Source organism: Citrus sinensis, chromosome 3, assembly GCF_022201045.2.
Source record: "Citrus sinensis cultivar Valencia sweet orange chromosome 3, DVS_A1.0, whole genome shotgun sequence".
Lineage (NCBI taxonomy): Eukaryota > Viridiplantae > Streptophyta > Magnoliopsida > Sapindales > Rutaceae > Citrus > Citrus sinensis.
Genome location: NC_068558.1, coordinates 49,146,979 through 49,166,145, shown reverse-complemented (window position 1 = coordinate 49,166,145; position 19,167 = coordinate 49,146,979). Strand labels below are relative to the sequence as shown.

Sequence of the window (19,167 nt, the reverse complement as noted above, 5' to 3'; positions counted from 1 at the left end):
CACCCACCCAAGCAAATGGAGATGTATTACGTAATCTTTGAATTTTTTTATTTTTTATTATTATTGTTTTTTAATCAAAACATGGCAAGAATGCCAAAGTTGGAAGTTTAGATCTCTTTCTTGTATCAACCTAAAAACCACTGTGAACTAACATCAAAATTGAAGCTATTTGTCTTTCTGGACGTGTCAATTGACCATTTCAGGCTTAATTTTGCTAAATACTCCGCTCCATTTCCGGCTTACAAAAAGCAGTAACCCGTAACATAATTGGATACTCATCCAAACATCCAATATTGGAAAGCATCCAATGGGTCCATCAATGGGCAACGTGGATCCCAGATCTCCGGGATTTACTAACCATACCCCGACCCGGGCCCAGCCTTGAACAAACCCGAATCGGCCCATTCGCTTATCACCTCTTGTTACAGTTTCAACTTTCCTTGAAGTTCACAATTTCATTACCTGATCCCCTGTTGGGTACCTCATACCAAAAGTTCCACTCCCTAAACTTAATCAATGGCAGAAGCAACTAAAAGGTGTATATAAATATTTTTTGTCATTTCCTTGCGTTTGCTTTTATTTCAGGTTACTCTTAATACTCCTTGTTTTATCAAGCATCGGACAAGAAACAAACAAATATATAAATTCACCTTATATTCTTATTCTATTTTGGCACACTATTTTCTATATTCAGGTATGCAGTTGTTACGGGAGCAAATAAGGGAATTGGGTATGAAACAGTGAGGCAACTAGCTTCAAATGGGATCATTGTGGTGTTAACAGCCAGAGATGAGAAGAGGGGTCTTGAAGCTGTTGAAAAACTTAAACACTCTGGCTTTGATAGTGTGATTTTTCATCAGCTTGATGTTGCTGACCCTGCTACTATTCACTCTCTAGCTGATTTTGTTCGAAGTCAATTTGGAAAGCTTGATATTTTGGTATGATTCAACTTCAGTTTCTTGATATTTTCTTTTAGTTTCACTTGGTGTGCTGTCATCTTCTTAATTTAGTTTCCACACAACATGATTGTATTAGAACATTTGACTCTAAATAATTAAACAGTTAGAGAGCAGAAGCATAGGACTTTGTGGAACTTCTGCAATTGTTACTAGTTCTAATGATAAAACTACAATGCTTATAGTTTTAGGAGATGACAAGCATCCCAGTACTGTGAAATGTGATATTAGAGAACAAACCCAGGTCTAAGTTATTATCCGCTTATTTTTCAGTGCTAAAATTTTGCTTCGAACCTGAGGTTACTGCACGAAAGGGATTTTCATGAATACCACATGAATCTATTAGTTTTCTCCGTCAGATGTAACTATTTTTGGTCAATATATAGCTGATTGCTGAGCAATATAATATTGGACTTCTTGGCAGGTAAACAATGCAGCAATCTTTGGAGTCAGTGTGGACGGTGATGCTTTGTCAGGTTTTGTTAAGGTACTTTTCCATAAGAGATTTCTCATTGCCTGAGTTTAAAACTAGATGCGATTACAGGGATGTTGAACAACATTGGTGCACAGATTTGTTATATCGCCTAAATCCATCGTTTTCAATTGGAGGCCTATTTGAAGGTTCAAACTACAGAGTGGATAACACTGTAAAAATATAAAGAATTAACTCACTATGGTTTGTCAAAGAGATCCAAGGTTACTATCTGACAAATACAATTCCATGGAATCAAGTTAAAAGACTTCCATCTACTCAGATATATGTTTGGAAGAGTTATGGGAACAGCGGCTCTGAGATCAAGATTTTTTTTCTCAATGATGCAGGATGGTGAGCCAATCAAATGGAATGAAATAGTAACTCCAACTTATGAGTTAGCTGAAAAATGCCTTCGGACTAACTATTATGGCTCCAAAAGAATGTGTGAAGTACTTATTCCCCTCCTCCAGTTATCAGATTTGCCAAGAATTGTCAATGTTTCCTCTAACATGGGAAAGTTAAAGGTAAAAAGTTTTTTCACAGCCTTTATTAGATAGAACTAGCTGACATTTGAGTGAGACAGCCCATTTGGGGCTCTAAATGTTGCTACAATTCCGTGTGGCGATAGCAGAAGATATTGTATTTTTTGTGTACCAAAACATGATCGAGGGTGTTGATGCGGAGATCTGCTCGCCCTTGGACCGACCAGATTCTGTCACCAACGTTTGTGTTATCAACTGTCACTCGAACCACTGGGGTTGGAATTGTTGATGCGGGATTCCGGTTCTCCTCGTTCTATGACTAGGATTTCTGCCCGATCAACTTCTTCACGACCAGAAGGTCTTCTCGTGAGGCTTCTTCTCCAGAGGTTCCTGCGCGCACAGACAAGTCAGAGTACGCCGGTTGTTTTCCCGGCGCAAACCTTCCGACGCTCAAGTCAGATATGAAGGTTCCGGGAACGCTCGCCACAGATCTTATGGCTTTTTCGTGGTTTTCTCTTCTTTTGAATTTCTTTTTTAATCTCAAAAATGCTAACCCTTTTACCTTCGTTGGCTACCTTTTTATAGGCTTCCCCTGAATCCCAGTCTTCCGCTTTTTTCGAGACGGTATGGGACTCTGACTGCTGCGTTATGGGCAAACGCGGGATCTTGCGTGTTACGCCACGGTTCTGGGGAAAGCGTGGCTGTCGTGGTTCTGTGAGATCTTGCGTGTTACGCCACGGTTCTGGGGAAAGCGTGGCTGTCGTGGTTCTGTGAGATCTTGTGTGTTACGCCACGGTTCTGGGAAAAGCGTGGCTGTCGTACCTAGATTCTCGGGCTGGGGAGCCCGTCTTGCCGACTGCCGTCGACCGGGTCTCCTCGCCTCTCGACCTCTAGCCGGAATGGCCTTATGCCTCTTACAGGAAATTGGCCTCGTGGATGACGTGCTCGTGGGTGAGCAGGATATTTCTGTTCCTGTTCCCCCGCGCACCAGGCTTTTACGGGACATACCGGTTCGCAGAACTCTGCCATCAGATATCCGCTTACCATGCCTGGTCTCGTCGACGTATTTCTCCTAAACACCGGTCCCCCAGTTTCTGGTGTTGGGTAATGTAGTGGACCAGCAGTAGAAACTCGTTAGTACTCGCTCGCGTGGGATCGGAAAAGGCTGCCAAGAGTCATGTCGCATTTAATTGCGGACGAGGTGACGTGGCAGAAATCCCCCCCTCCATTTGAATTTCGAACCGACGGTTACGAGACCCTCGGGATTCGGCACCGTTAAATGCTGGCAACCCAAGAGTCCGTCCTCATTAGGAAAACCAAATCCTCTCGAACGGCATATTCATCATTCACTCCGTCTCCGTCTCTGTCTCTCCGGCAAAGAAGTTCCGGCATAAAAGGCCTCAATCTCTGACTTTCACCGACTGAACCATTACTTCAGGTATTTCTTCTATCTCCTTGGTCTCGGATAGTTGTAGATAATTTCTCTTCTCTTCTGTTTGGGTAGTAGTTGGTGGTGTTGTGGTTAGAGCTTAGGGAATGTCGAAGGGTAAGGAGAAAGTCGTTGAGATTGATGACGACGAACTAAGTTTCTTGCCCGGTCTGCTCACTGATCCTGCTTTTGACCCCGGGATCCCCTTAGAACCCATCGGGTTTAGTGTCGGGATTAGTGCTAGGAGGATGTCCCCCCAAACAACCTCCACCAGCGGAAGCAATGGCGAGGAGGGATCTTCTGGCTCCGAGGACACCTTAAGTGAGAATGGGGAAGGTGACTCTGGTGAGGTGTCTCCATCTGGAACATCACGACCAGAAGAACGGGGTACAGTAGGAGGCAGAGCCTTGTCGCGCGATTATGCCATTGATTACATGACGTGCACGACCTCGTTTGATGAGCTCAATGACCTCCGGCTTAGGTATAGCATTCCTGGTGAGATACCTCTCAAGGTCCCAGGAAAGAAGGATGCTCCCAGCCGGCCTCCCAGGGGATACGTTACCCTGTTTCTAGAGAGCTTTAAGTACGGGCTGAGGTGTCCCTTGCAACCCTACTTTGCCCGGATACTTAACGGGCTAAATCTAGCTCCTGGTCAGCTGAATCCCAATGGGTGGAGAGTGCTCTCTGGTCTGTTCATCTTGTGGGACAGATGTTGCCAAAGCGAGCCCACGGTTGATGAGGTGAAGCACCTGTACCAGCTAAAGAGCAGCCCCAAAGATGCCGGCTGGTACTACTTCCAATCTAGCACCAAGAGCCGGAAACCCATAACCGATCTTCCGACCGGTGGTGGTGGGACTTGGAAGAGGAAATTCTTTTTTGCTGGGGGTCCTTGAGGTCAAGTTGCACAAATAGACGGGAAGGATTGTCGCGTCCCACCCCGTTTCACGGTCCCAGGTTGCCTGCTCGCTCTAGATGTCTTGCATCCATAATTGTTCTTGCTCTTTTTTTTTTTTTTTTTTTTTGCTTGTCTCTAACCGAGTGTCTGTTTGTGTTGTAGTTTCTTGGGGTGTCCACTTCTCGCTTGGACCTGACCAGCTCAAACGGGTCGAGGTTGTATTAGCCAATTCCTGCTCGAGTCGAGAACTGTTAACTACATACAACTTGCTCGAGTCTCGCTTGATACTTCCTGGCCATAGGATGGAGGACGCTGTGATTGGGGCTCTGACCCGAAAACGTTCCCGACCTCCAACCACGAAGAGGGACCAGAGTAAGGATGCCCCTACTGCAAAGCGGGCCAACATCGTGCAGCAGGTCCCACCCTTGAAGATTTTACCTTCTGCTCCTGTGAAAGTCGGGGAAGCTAGTGGAGCAGCCACAGATCCTGCTCCCTCTTCTCCTCCTGTCGGGCATCGATCTCGCTTACCTGACAGCCGAGCAGAACACCTGGTCCCTTACCTCAATGAGTTAACTAAACTCGTGAGCAAGAAGGACCTGGAGGACTTTGATGGCCTCACCTTGGGTGAGCTGGTGGGGGCCATGCAGCATAGCGCTTTCCACCTCAGCTGCATGACCACCTATTACAAGGCTAAGGTTGGCCGCTACGACCGGAAGATGAAGGAGGATATTCAATCGGCGACGACCAGAGCTGACGTTGCCGAGAAGAAAGCAGGGGAGCTGAATCTCGAGAATCTGAAGCTGATAGAGCAAGAATCACTTGCTCAAGCAAAAGCCATTTCCCTCGAGGAGGAGCTCACCAAGGTCAAGGGGGATCTGCAAAGGCAGAAGACTATGTATGAGGCTCAGCTCGAATCTCTCCGCGACTCCCACCGAGCTCAGGTCGAGAACTTGGAGAGGGAGGCTGACCACCAGTACGACCAGGGACTTCGGCATTCCTATCGTTGCATCATGGCCGTCCTTGTGAAGCAACACCCTGATCTGAAGATGGACGACCTTGCAGCTGGTGTTGCTCAACATATGGACGAGGAGGCGGCCAAGGAAGATGCCGATGGGGTAGAGCCGATCGTGGTCGAGGAGGAAGACTCTCCTCCTCGTGCAGTCCCTGCTGATGTTGGCGAGGCGAGCACCCCCCCGGACGCAACGGGTGATACCCCTCCTGTGCCTGTGGAGGTTCAGCCGACCGATGCTGCCGGGCTTACTGATCCACCATCTTCTTGATGTGTCTCTTGTATTGTAACGAACAATGTTCATGAAGATTATCCCCTCTGTTAGTTATTAACAAATTAATAAAACTGGTTTTTGATTACTTTCTTGTGTTGTAAGTGCGAATTAATTTTCGGTTGAGAATCTGCTTATCTTTGTCTGGACGAGCAGGTTCTGGCTTGGCTCATGGTTTTGCCACATGCCTTAGGGGATTCTTCAATGCCTGGGATTCGGCTCGCCTTCGCGCGGTCGAGCAGATCCCGGCACGCTTGGCTTCTGCCTCGCCCTAAAACAGGCTTTGAGACTTTGTCGAGCCTTTGCATGCCTTGGATTCTTCGAGGATTGGGATTCTGCTCGCCCTCTCGTGGCTGAGCAGATCCTGACATGCTTGGCTTCTGTCTCGCCATAAGACAGGCTTTGAGACTTGGTGAGCCTTTGCATGCCTTGGATAATTTCTTCAAAGCTTGGGATTCTGCTAGCCTTCTCGTGGCCGAGCAGATCCTGGCATGCTTGGCTTCTGTCTCGCCATAAGACAGGCTTTGAGACTTGGTGAGCCTTTGCATGCCTTGGATAATTTCTTCAAAGCTTGGGATTCTGCTAGCCTTCTCGTGGCCGAGCAGATCCTGGCATGCTTGGCTTCTGTCTCGCCATAAGACAGGCTTTGAGACTTGGTGAGCCTTTGCATGCCTTGGATAATTTCTTCAAAGCTTGGGATTCTGCTAGCCTTCTCGTGGCCGAGCAGATCCTGGCATGCTTGGCTTCTGTCTCGCCATAAGACAGGCTTTGAGACTTGATGAGCCTTTGCATGCCTTGGACAATTTCCTCGGTTTCAAGCGAAAGAAATTCCTCGACGTTCTATTAATGGCAGGATTCGGCTTACATGAAATTGTTTGGACATAAAGCGTGAAAGATAAACGATAATGAACATGAGCAAAAATAGTTTTCAAATGTCAATAAGTCTCACTGGAAGTATTTTCGGAGGTGTGCTGCGTTCCATGGGCGTTTCACCTCGTGGCCGTCCGTGCGAACCAGCTTGTAAGCTCCGTGTCCCGCTATCTGCTTGACTCTATATGGCCCTTCCCAATTCGGTCCCAGCACTCCTTGAGTCGAATCTTTGGTGCTCTGATTCACTCTTCTCAGCACCCAGTCTCCGACCCTGAATTGCCGTATGTTCACCTTCTGGTTATAATACCGAGCAACCCTCTGTTGGTAAATGACTGATCGCTCGGCCGCTTGCTCCCTCCTTTCCGTTAGCAGATCAAGATTCAAACATGTCTGCTCGTCGTTCTCCTGCTCATTGAAATGACCTGTCCGGTGTGTGGGCGTCCCTATCTCAGCCGGCACGACCGCTTCATGTCCGAAAGCCAAAGCGAACGGTGTCTCCCCAGTTGCGGTTTTGTGGGTTGTTCTGTATGCCCATAGCACACCTGACAGCTCGTCAACCCACGCACCCTTTTTTGCTCCAAGCCTGGTTTTCAAAAGCCTCTTGATGGTCTTGTTGGCTGCTTCTACTTGTCCATTCGATTGAGGGTGAGCAGGCGAGCAATGCTTCAGCTCTATCCCGAGGTTCTGGCAGAACTCCCTGAAGCTGTGATTATCGAACTGCCTGCCATTATCCGTTACCAAGGCATAAGGGATCCCGTATCGACAGACCAGGTTTCTCCACACGAAGTCTGTTGTTTTCTTCTCTGTGATCCTGCTAAGGGCTTCTACCTCTATCCACTTCATGAAGTAATCTATAGCAACTATTGCATGTGTTGCTGCTCCTCGTGCCTTTGGCAATGGGCCGATCAGATCAATTCCCCATTGAGCAAATGGCCAGGGGGAGGTCATGGAGGTGAGCTTCTCTGGTGGCTGGTTAGAGAAATTTGCAAAACTCTGGCAGCTTACACAACTCCTGGTCTTCTCTTGCGCATCCTGGTGCATTGTCGGCCAGAAATATCCTTGCCTTAGAACCTTGTGGGCCAGGGACCTCCCGCCAGAATGATTTCCGCAAATTCCTTCATGTACTTCTCTCAGTACGTAATTCGCGTCGTCCTCATCCAAACACCGAAGGAACGGTAGTGTATATCCTCGCCGATACAGTACCCCATCAATCATCGTGTATCTTGAGGCCTGGGCTCTAATCTTGCGAGCTCGCAGCTTATCTGGTGGTAATACCCCGTCTCTAAGGTATGAGACTATCGGGTCCCTCCAAGAGCATTTTTGTTCTATCCGCAACACCCCCAAGTTCCGATCGATACTTGGGCTGGACTTCACCTCTAGAGGGACTGACTTTGGCATTTTTGGGTCGGCTACTGCTGCCATCCTAGCCAAAATGTCTGCTCGACTATTCTACTCCCTGGGGATTTGTATCACCTCCACTGCTTCGAACTTCCCCATCATCTGCCTGACTATCTTCAGGTACTGCTCCATCTTCTCCTCTCTTGGTTGGAATCTTTCACTGACATGATTCGCAACCAGCTGGGAATCAGTTCTGATCTTAACTCTGTCTGCTTTCACGGCCTTAGCCAATTCCAAACCTGCTATCAAGGCTTCATACTCTGCCTGGTTATTCGTGGCTGCAAATTCCAACTTTACAGCATAAGAAACCTCCTCCCCCTCTGGGCCTTCCAAGACAATCCCTGCTCCTGAACCCCGCTCCCCTGATGACCCATCCACAGACACCTGCCATACTTGAGTTTCATAATTGCCTATTACCGCATCTTGTTGATCTAAGCGTACTTCGGGCTCTGTGAATTCAGCTATGAAATCGGCCATTGCCTGGGCTTTTATCGCAGCGCGGGGTTTATATTCTATGTCGAACTCGCTCAGCTCTACAGCCCACTTGACGAGCCGACCAGAGGCATCTGGCTTGTGCAGAGTTTGACGCAATGGCTGGTTTGTTATTACCGAGACCGGGAATGCTTGAAAATATGGCCTCAACTTCCGAGCAGCAACCACAAGGGCAAGTGCCTATTTCTCCAACGGCGGGTATCTGGTTTCAGCGTCGAGCAGGGCCTTGCTGGTGTAGTATATCGGATACTGAACTCCTTCTTCCTCTCTCACCAGAACAGAACTGGCGGCCCGATCCGATGTCGCCAAATACAGATATAACTTGTCCCCATCCCTTGGTATGGACAGCAGCGGAGCTTGCTGCAAGTATTGCTTCAAGTTCCGGAAGGCTTCCTCGCATTCTGGGGTCCATTCTGTTTTCTTTCCCCTCCTTATCATTTGAAAGAATGGCTGACACTTATCTGTAGCCTTGGAGATGAATCTGCTCAACGCCGCCAACCTCCCCGTGAGGCTCTGCATCTCCTTCAGGTTACGAGGAGACGTCATTTGCACAATCGCCTGGATTTTCTTGGGATTTGCTTCAATCCCCCTATGGCTCACCATGAATCTAAGGAATTTCCCTGACTCGACCCCAAAAGCACACTTCTCCGGGTTGAGCTTCATCTTATACTTTCTCAAAAGCTCGAATGTCTCCTCGAGGTGTCTGACATGTTCCTTCGGGATTTTGGACTTGGTGATCATGTCATCCACGTCCACCTCCATGGTTTTCCCAATCAACGGCTTAAAGACTTTGTTCACCAGCCTTTGATAGGTGGCCCCAGTATTTTTGAGACCGAATGGCATTACCCTGTAACAGAACAAACCTTGGTTAGTGATGAAGGCCGTACTCTCCTCATCCTACTCGTACATGGGGATCTGGTTGTATCCCGAGAATGCGTCCATGAAGCTAAGCAGACCATGTCCAGCCGTTGAATCTACTAGCTGATCGATCTTTGGTAAAGGGAAGCTGTCTTTTGGGCACGCCTTATTGAGGTCTGTGAAATCCACACACATCCTCCACTTGCCGTTTGCCTTCTTTACCAACACCACATTCGATATCCACTCAGGGTAATTGACTTCCCGAATGAACCCTGCTCTCAAGAGCTTCTCCACCTCGCCATTTATAGCCTCATACCTCTCCTGGTTGAAGCACCTCCTCTTCTGCCTTACTGCCCGAGCACCTTTCTTTATTGCCAGCTTATGACATGCTACCTCAGGGTCAATCCCTGGCATGTCTTCATGTGTCCAAGCAAACACATCAGCATGAGCCTCTAAGCATTTCACCAACTCCTGCTTTTGCTTTCCCTTGAGTCTCGACCCGATTCTGATCGTCTTTCCCGGGTTCTCTGGTCCCAGGCTTACTGTTTCCAGATCCTCTACAGGTTCTTGTCTGCCCTTCTTATTTTCCACTCGGGTATCGAGGGATGTTATCTGCATTGCTTCCCTTGCTGCCGAGGAGTAGCAGCTTCTTGCGATCCTCTGGTCTCCTCGTACCACTCCTACTACCCCATTCACCCGGTACTTCAGAGCCAGATAATGGTTGGACAACACCGCTTTACTCATCCTTAAAAATGGCCGACCTAGGATCATCTGGTAAGGACTTTCTTCATCCACTACGACAAAGTCCAGTATCATTGTTCTTTCTGTCGGGGAGCTCCCAATTGTGATAGGCAGCTCGACCACGCCCAGAGGGACCAGCTTCCCTCCTCTGAACCCCTTCAAGGAGGTATTGGTGTATTCCAACTTCCGGTCGGCTATTCCCATCTCTTCCAGGGTTGACTTAAATAACACATCAACTGAGCTCCCCGTATCAATCAGTATCCGATCAAACTCCTTGCTAGCGACAGTAGCCTTGATGACTAGAGCATCCTCGTGGGGGTATAGAATCCCTTCCTCATCCTCATCCGTCAACATGATCGGCACTTGCCTGACTCTTGCTCGTTTGGCTGCTGGGGTGCTGAAGAGTATCTCTTTACTGGTCATGGCGTACCTAGCATAATTTTTTCTCGATCTGTTGGAATCTCCGGCCAATGTCGGGCCCCCAGTTATCATCCTTACTGCGGGCTGCTCGCGTCTCAAGTTTCTACCACTCTGCTCCCCTTCACCTGTTGTGGCCTCCATCGGGAAGGTCCCATCTATAAACTCGTCCAGGTACCGATTTCTCACCAAATCTTCGACCTGGGTCTTGAGATCTCTACACTCTGCTGTGGTATGGCCATGAGTGCCATGGAACTTACAATAACGTCCTCTATCCCTCATGTTGGGTAGCTTTGTTATTGGTGTAGGGGGGTGCAGCAGCCCTCGATCCTTTATGGCCTCGTACACCTCATCCAGGGACATCTTCAAGGAAGTGTACCGCCCATAGTCCGGGTTCTGGTCGATCAGGTGCACTGTTCTTTCTTTGTTTGCCCCGCTCTGAGTGGGGGGCGGTGGAAGTACTTCTGGTCTACTCGCTCTGCTATCGTGGGGAAGACCACCAGATGCTGACTCATGCCTTCTCCAAGGCTCCCTAGCTGGGGAACGAGGAGGTTGCGCCCTGCTGCGCTGATACTGTGGTGGCCTCTGATGAGGCTGGTAAGCAGTCACCCGACCTCCTGCTCCACCACCGGAGGCCTGGTGGTCCCTCCTCCTGATCGGCCCATTCCCCGGTAATGCTTTCTTCTCTTTCCTCCCCAACCCTTCTAACTGGTCTGTCTTAATCCGTGCAGTCTTCTCCTCTTCAATCTCGATGTCTCTCTTAGCCTGTTCGTATGCGGCTGCATACGTTTGAATCGCTGGGCTTCTCAGATTGTACCACAGCCTTCCTATCTTCACCCATTCCTTCAATCCCCTTAACGCCTGAGGGTGGTTGAAGGCCCCCAAGTCGAGGACAGCCCGATGAAACCTCTTGATGAATTCCCGAAGGGTTTCTTGCTCCCCCTGTTTCATGCTTTTCAGCTCCATCATGTCATCTTCCGGTGCCATTGCCCCACTAAACTGCTCCGCGAATTCCTGGCACATCTGCTCGAAGGTTTTAATGCTGCCCCGAGGAAGTTTCCTGTACCATTCTCGTGCACGTCCCTCAAGGGAGAGTGGGAACACCCTGCACCTTTGGGATCGAGATAATCCTTGTACCCCGGTTATGTCGTTGAAACGCTCTATGTGCACCAGCGGATCAGTTCTTCCCGAGTATCTGAGGTCTGGGAGGCGGAAATCTCTCGGAATAACTGCCCTCATGATCTCTGCTGCGAGCGGTGATTCTCCGTCCAGCATTATCCTCCAACCAGGGGCTCTGTTCCTTCCTTGCATGTCGTTAATTATCTGCGCTAGTCTGCACACTTCCTCCTCCAGCTGCACTGCACGACCAGGGTCACGTGCTGCAACTTGATCCCGCTCTTGCTTTACATCATGCACGTGTTGCCTCAACTCTGTTTCCTCTGCATTCACCACCCCGTCGTCCTCGTCACTAGTCTGTCTTGCCGGGGACTGCTCTCGTTCTCTACGAAATTCTCCCCGCAGAGGTACGTTACCCCTCTCACCACCGAATCTCCCGGTGGTTTGACTTCTCCCCGCACTATCGGGACCTGGTGCCACTCCACCGCCTCTCACCCTTCCCTCTTGGGTTACCCCTCGCTCGCTCCGCAGCTCATGCAGGATGGTTGTCAAGGTTTCCATCTGCTTTTCCATCCGTTCCATCCGGTCGAACATGACTTTTTCCCGTGCCTCACTGACTATCTCCCTCAGCGTCACGGAATCGTTAAGCCTCCTATCACCCCCTTGTGCACTACTTCCTCATGTCTCCATTGCTTTTCACTTGCTTCACCCCTCTCCTTGCTATCAACAGAAGCTTTTTGCTCTGTTCCCCACAGACGGCGCCAAAATGTTGATGCGGAGATCTGCTCGCCCTTGGACCGACCAGATTCTGTCACCAACGTTTGTGTTATCAACTGTCACTCGAACCACTGGGGTTGGAATTGTTGATGCGGGATTCCGGTTCTCCTCGTTCTATGACCAGGATTTCTGCCCGATCAACTTCTTCACGACCAGAAGGTCTTCTCGTAAGGCTTCTTCTCCAGAGGTTCCTGCGCGCACAGACAAGTCAGAGTACGCCGGTTGTTTTCCCGGCGCAAACCCTCCGACGCTCAAGTCAGATATGAAGGTTCCGGGAACGCTCGCCACAGATTTTATGGCTTTTTCGTGGTTTTCTCTTCTTTTGAATTTCTTTTTTAATCTAAAAAATGCTAACCCTTTTACCTTCGTTGGCTACCTTTTTATAGGCTTCCCCTGAATCCCAGTCTTCCGCTTTTTTCGAGACGGTATGGGACTCTGACTGCTGCGTTATGGGCAAACGCGGGATCTTGCGTGTTACGCCACGGTTCTGGGGAAAGCGTGGCTGTCGTGGTTCTGTGAGATATTGCGTGTTACGCCACGGTTCTGGGGAAAGCGTGGCTGTCGTGGTTCTGTGAGATCTTGCGTGTTACGCCACGGTTCTGGGAAAAGCGTGGCTGTCGTACCTAGATTCTCGGGCTGGGGAGCCCGTCTTGCCGACTGCCGTCGACCGGGTCTCCTCGCCTCTCGACCTCTAGCCGGAATGGCCTTATGCCTCTTACAGGAAATTGGCCTCGTGGATGACGTGCTCGTGGGTGAGCAGGATATTTCTGTTCCTGTTCCCCCGCGCACCAGGCTTTTACGGGACATACCGGTTCGCAGAACTCTGCCATCAGATATCCGCTTACTATGCCTGGTCTCGTCGACGTATTTCTCCTAAACAGAGGGTCACATGCTAACACTCCATTTTATTGTAATTACTTTCTGGAATCAAGTTAAAAAAACTTCTGGTTTTTATTGTTGTGTCTCAGACTGTCTCAAATGAATGGGCCAAAGGAGTGTTTAGTGATGTCGAGAACCTTACAGAAGAAAGAGTTGATGAGGTTTTGAGCCAGTATCTAAATGATTACAAAGAGGGTTCACTGGAAACTAAAGGATGGCCTGCTAAAGCGGCTGCTTACATACTATCTAAAGCAGCAATAAATGCCTACACAAGGATCCTGGCCAAGAAGTACCCAAATTTTTGCATCAATTGTGTTTGCCCTGGTTATGTCAAAACAGATATGACCTACAACACTGGCAAATTAACTGCTGAAGAAGGTGCTGAAACTCCTGTGTGGTTAGCCCTGCTGCCCAAGGGTGGTCCTTCTGGTCTATTTTTTTCACAGAAAGAAGAGACCTCTTTTGATTGAAAACGATACATGTCTCTCCATTTATGAAATTGAATGCTGTTTTTCCGTATGTAATAGGACTATCAAGTAGCATCTTTTTGTTTGCTAAATGCCACTGTTGTATAATATATTAATGACTTTTTGAACAAGTTTTGTCAGAGGGATTGCCTGACAAAGAAGGCTGGCCTACGCATCAATCTGCCCACATTGTGTCAAACTCAAAAGCAGCTTTGAATGCCTAAACAAGGATTACGGCCAGACACACAAGTTACAACGACCCAGTTTTCTTGATGAATTGTGTTTAGTGAAAACTGATATAACTTGCGTTGCTGGCCTCGTAGCTGCTGCAGAAGAGGTCAAATGTCCTGTTAAATTAGCTCACTTTTTGAATATGAAAACCAGCCAGCTTAAAGAAAGGATAAGAATGCGGAGATTAAACAAGATAAAGGATGGCGGGTCCTATCTAACGCCTCATGGAGTCACGGAGGACAGTCTGGACTTTTTATGATTATTATTTTTTCTGGTCGAAATGAAATGTCCTGCTTTTGAATGTCTTTTTTGATCTTTTGTTCTGTACTGAACCCTCAAAAGAACAGCAAATGATTTTTTTAGAGAATAATAATTTTTTTAAGAAATGGAAGACCAGTCCACGGAATTGTATTTATCAGGTGTACAGAGATTGGAAATCAAGACCGATATGCTCACACCATTTAGGACCACATATAACTATAAAAGAAGTTATTGTAGCTTAACAACACACACTCGTCTTGCTCAAACGCAAGTGCAGACCACACACACACACACTCGTCTCACTGGACCACAACACTCACGCAAGAATCTCATTTTCCATTGGAAATTTGTGGTGCATTGCATGCCACGCCATTTGATTAATTTTTCCACGTACTGCTTAGCCGCCTTGTTAACAGCCGCACGAGTTTACGTTCTTTTTTTGTCTTCAAGTAACTGAGATATTAATATCAAATTGGCAACTTTCTTCGTTTTAGAACACGTGGCAAGGTGCAATTTGTTACCTGACTTTCCTTTGAGTTCGCACTTCCAATATGTGATGTCTAGGACTCTCGGTTGTGCTCCACACTTCGTCCTCAATGGCAGAAACAGCTAAGAGGTAATATCTTAATTTTAAGCCCCGCACCTCATAAAGCACCATAAGTAATAAAGCATCATAACAATCAATAAATAAACTCACCATACACTCTTATTCCATCTTGGCACACTATATTCTATATTCAGGTATGCAGTTGTTACAGGAGCAAATAAGGGAATTGGGTATGAAGTAGTGAGGCAATTGGCTTTAAATGGGGTCATTACGGTACTAACAGCCAGAGATGAGAAGGGGGGTCTTGAAGCTGTTGAAAAACTCAAACACTCTGGCTTTGATAATGTGATCTTTCATCAGCTTGATGTTGCAGACCCTGCTGCTATTCACTCTGTAGCTGATTTCATTCGAAGTCATTTTGGAAAGCTTGATATTTTGGTATGATTGAGAATCAGTTTTTTCTGTTGACGCAACTAGTTTGGCCGATAATACAACTGAGTGATAATTAGTTGGATTTCTTGGCAGGTAAATAATGCAGGGATTACTGGAATCAGTTCGGATGCTGATACTTTGTCAGGTTTTATTGAGGTACTTTTGAATAAGAGCTTTTTTTCATTGCCGTAATCTGAGGCAGCTGAGTTTAAAACTAGATGGGATTACTAAAAAGTGAACAACATGGGCGCCAGTCTGGCTCAAAATTTACCAAATATAAGACCCTTTCCTTCTATCTAATCAACTATAGGTTAGGAAGATTTATTATATTACAGATGAACCACGGCACAACGATCTTTTTTTTTTTTAATTTTATTGTGGCCTCAATGATGCAGGAAGGTGTTGCAAGAGGAAAAATGACTCAAACTTATGAGTCAGCTGAAAAGTGCCTGCAAACAAACTACTTGGGGGCCAAAAGAATGTGTGAAGCACTCATTCCTCTCCTCCAGTTATCCGATTCAGCAAGAATTGTTAATGTATCCTCTTCCTTGGGAAAGTTGATGGTAAAACAGTTTTACAGCCCTTTATAAAATTGAACTAGTTGACATTCAGGTAGTAATTAAGCCCAATTTGGCCGCTAAATTTTGCTTCCACTGCATCTGATATTCCCTTATAATTACCTGTAGATCGATATTGGAGTACTCCTTGTCTCAAATTTTAATTATGATTAAGTTCATTGGAATCATGAAGGTTGAAATTTCTGTTTCTCATCATTTTCTTTCAGTATGTAACACATGAATGGGCCAAAGGAGTGTTTAGTGATGCTGAGAACCTCACAGAAGAAAGAGTGGATGAGGTATTGAGCCAGTATCTAAATGATTACAAAGAGGGTTCACCGGAAACTAAAGGATGGCCTGCTAATGCAGCTGCTTACATACTATCAAAAGCAGCTATGAATGCCTACACAAGGATCCTGGCCAAGAAGTACCCAAATTTTTGCATCAATTGTGTTTGCCCTGGCTATGTTAAAACAGAAATGACCTACAACGCTGGTAGATTAACTGTAGAAGAAGGTGCCGAATCTCCAGTTTGGTTGGCTCTGCTGCACAAGGGCGGTCCTTCTGGTCTATTCTTTTCACGGAAAGAAGAGACCCTTTTTTGATTGAAAATGATTCATCGATCACTGCATACCGATGTTGAATTTACATATCTTTTGATGTTGAATTTGAATAAGTGAAATATCATCTTATGCAATTGAACCCTTTGTTAAAAGTAATAGATGAATGGACTCATCCAAATACTTGAGTGCAGCTTCCTTCCTTGCCATTATTTTTAAACAAAGGTGTAATTAATTGTCTTCGAAGAAAACGAAAGCAACATAATTATTCATGATCTCACCACGTGAAACGATGTGAACAAAAATATCAGAATAATATTATTTTACTTTCCTGGAGATCCATGATGGAGATTGCGCAATACATATACATCTGAAGGGAGTATTCTTCTAGCCATGAAAAGGAGCAACCAAGTACATTATTCGATGGGAGAAGCAACAACCAAGTACATTATTCCCCCTTCCTCTTCTTCTTTCATTTTTTGTTTTTACTTCCTTTCGGACTCTCTCTCTCTGTTTTTTTTTTTTTTTCAATATGAAATTTCTCAGCAGGCATGCAGTTGTTACAGGAGCAAACAAGGGAATTGGGTTTGAAATTGTGAGGCAATTAGCTTCCATGGAGTCACTGTGGCCTTAACTGCTAGAGATGAGAAGAGGGGTCTTGCAGCTGTTGAAAAACTCAAAAACTCTGGCTGTGACAATGTGATCTTTCATCTGCTTGATGTGACAGACCCCGCTAGCGTTGACTCTCTAGTTCATTTCGTCAGTAGTCAGTTTGGGAAGCTTGATATTCTGGTATGATTTATCCAATATCAGTTTCTTGAAATGTTCGCATAACACCATAAATCTTGAAAATGTTCTTATGGACTCATTTAGTAGGCAGATTGTGGATTGTAGAGTATCCAGAGCATCACAATTGTAGAATCGATTCTGATGATCAAATTAAGATGCTGTCGCATAAGTATTACGGTCTTGTTTAGATTGAAATCAAGTGGATTCCAGGGCTCAATAAGGTTGGCAAATAGTATCAACTGATTGAGTTAGTTTTGTGGGTCAATGACGAGTCTCCAAACTATAACAAGTGATATTAGGGCAATCCGGAACGCATTTCTCCTGAATTCTACAAGAATATGTTAGTTTTCCTGGTCAAATAACTTCTTTTCGGTCTATATGTAAACTGATTTATTATAAATGTTGGACTTCTTGGCAGGTAAACAATGCAGGGATTGGTGGATTCAACATGGAAGGTGATAATTTTGTAGGAATTGTTGAGGTACTTTCGTACATGCAATTTATTATTATTATTTTTTTTTACCCCCATTGCTTTGAATTGAGGGATGAATTAAGATTAGGAATTAGATACCGCTTTAGGCAAAATAGATAGCAATCTGGTGATTCCATCTAAAGGCCTAGCGTGTTTGTAACTGTTGTGTTGCAGCGTAGTATTTGAAAGTAAAACGGCTAGAGTGTATAGTAAACACTTTCAAATCAATCTGATTTTTACCTTATATTTGTTTACTGAACATCTATTTAATATTTTTAGAAAGTGGAATAGCTTTTACTTAACTACTATTGTTTATCATAAAATCACTTTTCCTCAAATCGTAAAATTTGAAATAACCGATGATTAAAAGTCACAGCACCTCAAATCGTAGATAGATGATAATTTCATCTCTATCAATCGAGAGCTGAATGGAGGTTCAAACATCAAAGTGAACAACATTGTGAAGATCCATAGAATTTACTTACAGTATTGTTTGCTTTTTGTGTTGGCTAGAATAAGAGCTCATTGCATGTAATACCTGTCCCTTTCATCTCATGACTATATCAAGTTTTATTTTGATTATACAGGGTGGTTTGCCGGACAACTGGTATAAAATGTTAACTCAAACTTATGAGTTAGCTGAAAAGTGCATTCAAACAAACTACTATGGTAACAAAAGAATGTGTGAAGCACTTATTCCCCTCCTCCAGTTATCAGATTCACCCAGAATTGTTAATGCTTCCTCTTCCATGGGAAAGTTAAAGGTAAAACACACTTCTAAAAGCCCTTTTTCCGGGAATAATTATCTAGTTAATTGTGGATGATAAGTGCTGCTTTATTTTGAAATTCATCTGAATTGAACTGGAAGCGAGTTTAAGCGGGAACCTAACTTGCACCCTGACTAAAATATTAACCATTTTCCCTGTCTCAATTTTTCATGTTGATTAAAATTTAATTTCCCGGTTCTCATCTCATCATCTTGTTTCAGAATATAACAAATGAATGGGCCAAAGGAGTGTTGAGTGATTGGATGAGGTGCCGAAGGAGTATCTAAATGATTTTACACCTGAAACCCAAGACGCCGCTTACGTAATATCAAAAGCAGCAACTAATGCCTACACAAGGATCCTGGCGAAAAAATTCACAAAAATTTGCATCAATAGTATTTGCCCTGGCTATGTCAAAACAGATTTAAACCACAACAACGGCGTATTAACCGTTGAAGAAGGTGCTGAAAGTCTAGTGTGGTTAGTTCTGCTGCCCAAAGGAGGTCCTTCAAAATGTGTATTCTTGATTGAAAACGACACATCTCTCTCTCTCTATTTATGAAAATGATTTTGATTTGCTGTTTTATCGTAATGTATCCAATAAAAGACTAAATGCCAAGCATTGTTTGTTTATGAATGCTCCTTTGAGACATTTGACAGACAATGTTGCTCCGACAAATAAATAAAGCTTTACGTTTTTGTTTTACTTATTCATTTGTTATATCGATGCTTTGGCCTTATCCCACATTGTCATATTTGATGCATTCTAAACTATCCTGTGAACAATAAATTTTTAAAAATTGATTGTTTACTTTCACTTTCTTTCAAAAACTAAAATTAATCCTCAATAAATTTAATTTATTATCTTTATTTTGTTTTACAAACTTTACACTCATGCAGACATTTCACCCAAATTTAATATTTATTGAATTGAAAAAATCAAAAATAAAAATTGAAAGAAGAGAACATCATTCTAAAATTGTAGTATTACAGTATTACCTATAAGAAGACATTCAATT

At 45.2% G+C, this 19,167-nt stretch overlaps 3 protein-coding genes and 1 pseudogene across 4 annotated transcripts; all 4 read left to right on the top strand.

The window, feature by feature from the left end:
* The first annotated feature begins 27 nt into the window (after positions 1-27).
* LOC127901382 ((+)-neomenthol dehydrogenase-like) lies at positions 28-13,624 on the top strand. Its single transcript, XM_052438545.1, has 5 exons — positions 28-536; positions 695-938; positions 1,381-1,443; positions 1,779-1,955; positions 13,155-13,624. Exons 1-5 carry the CDS (start codon positions 517-519, stop codon positions 13,533-13,535), a joined length of 885 nt encoding a protein of 294 aa, XP_052294505.1. The 5' UTR covers positions 28-516; the 3' UTR covers positions 13,536-13,624.
* LOC107177176 (uncharacterized) lies at positions 2,697-6,040 on the top strand. 2 transcript variants are annotated; one of them, XM_052438542.1, is made up of 2 exons: positions 2,697-3,351; positions 4,400-6,040. In XM_052438542.1, exon 2 carries the CDS (start codon positions 4,540-4,542, stop codon positions 5,515-5,517), a length of 978 nt encoding a protein of 325 aa, XP_052294502.1. In that variant the 5' UTR covers positions 2,697-3,351; positions 4,400-4,539; the 3' UTR covers positions 5,518-6,040. The 2 variants fall into 2 exon arrangements, with proteins under 2 accessions (XP_052294502.1, XP_052294501.1); XM_052438541.1 differs by lacking the exon at positions 2,697-3,351 and adding an exon at positions 4,173-4,296 and having other exon boundaries at positions 4,400-6,004.
* An 888-nt stretch (positions 13,625-14,512) lies between the features above and the next one.
* Positions 14,513-16,313, top strand: LOC102610031 ((+)-neomenthol dehydrogenase-like). The gene is made up of 5 exons (XM_015534201.3): positions 14,513-14,640; positions 14,766-15,009; positions 15,097-15,159; positions 15,399-15,566; positions 15,788-16,313. The coding sequence occupies exons 1-5, from the start codon at positions 14,621-14,623 to the stop codon at positions 16,163-16,165; spliced, it is 873 nt and encodes a 290-aa protein (XP_015389687.1). The 5' UTR covers positions 14,513-14,620; the 3' UTR covers positions 16,166-16,313.
* Positions 16,314-16,652: 339 nt separating this feature from the next.
* Positions 16,653-18,854, top strand: LOC107178693 ((+)-neomenthol dehydrogenase-like; annotated as a pseudogene).
* Positions 18,855-19,167: the final 313 nt, after the last annotated feature.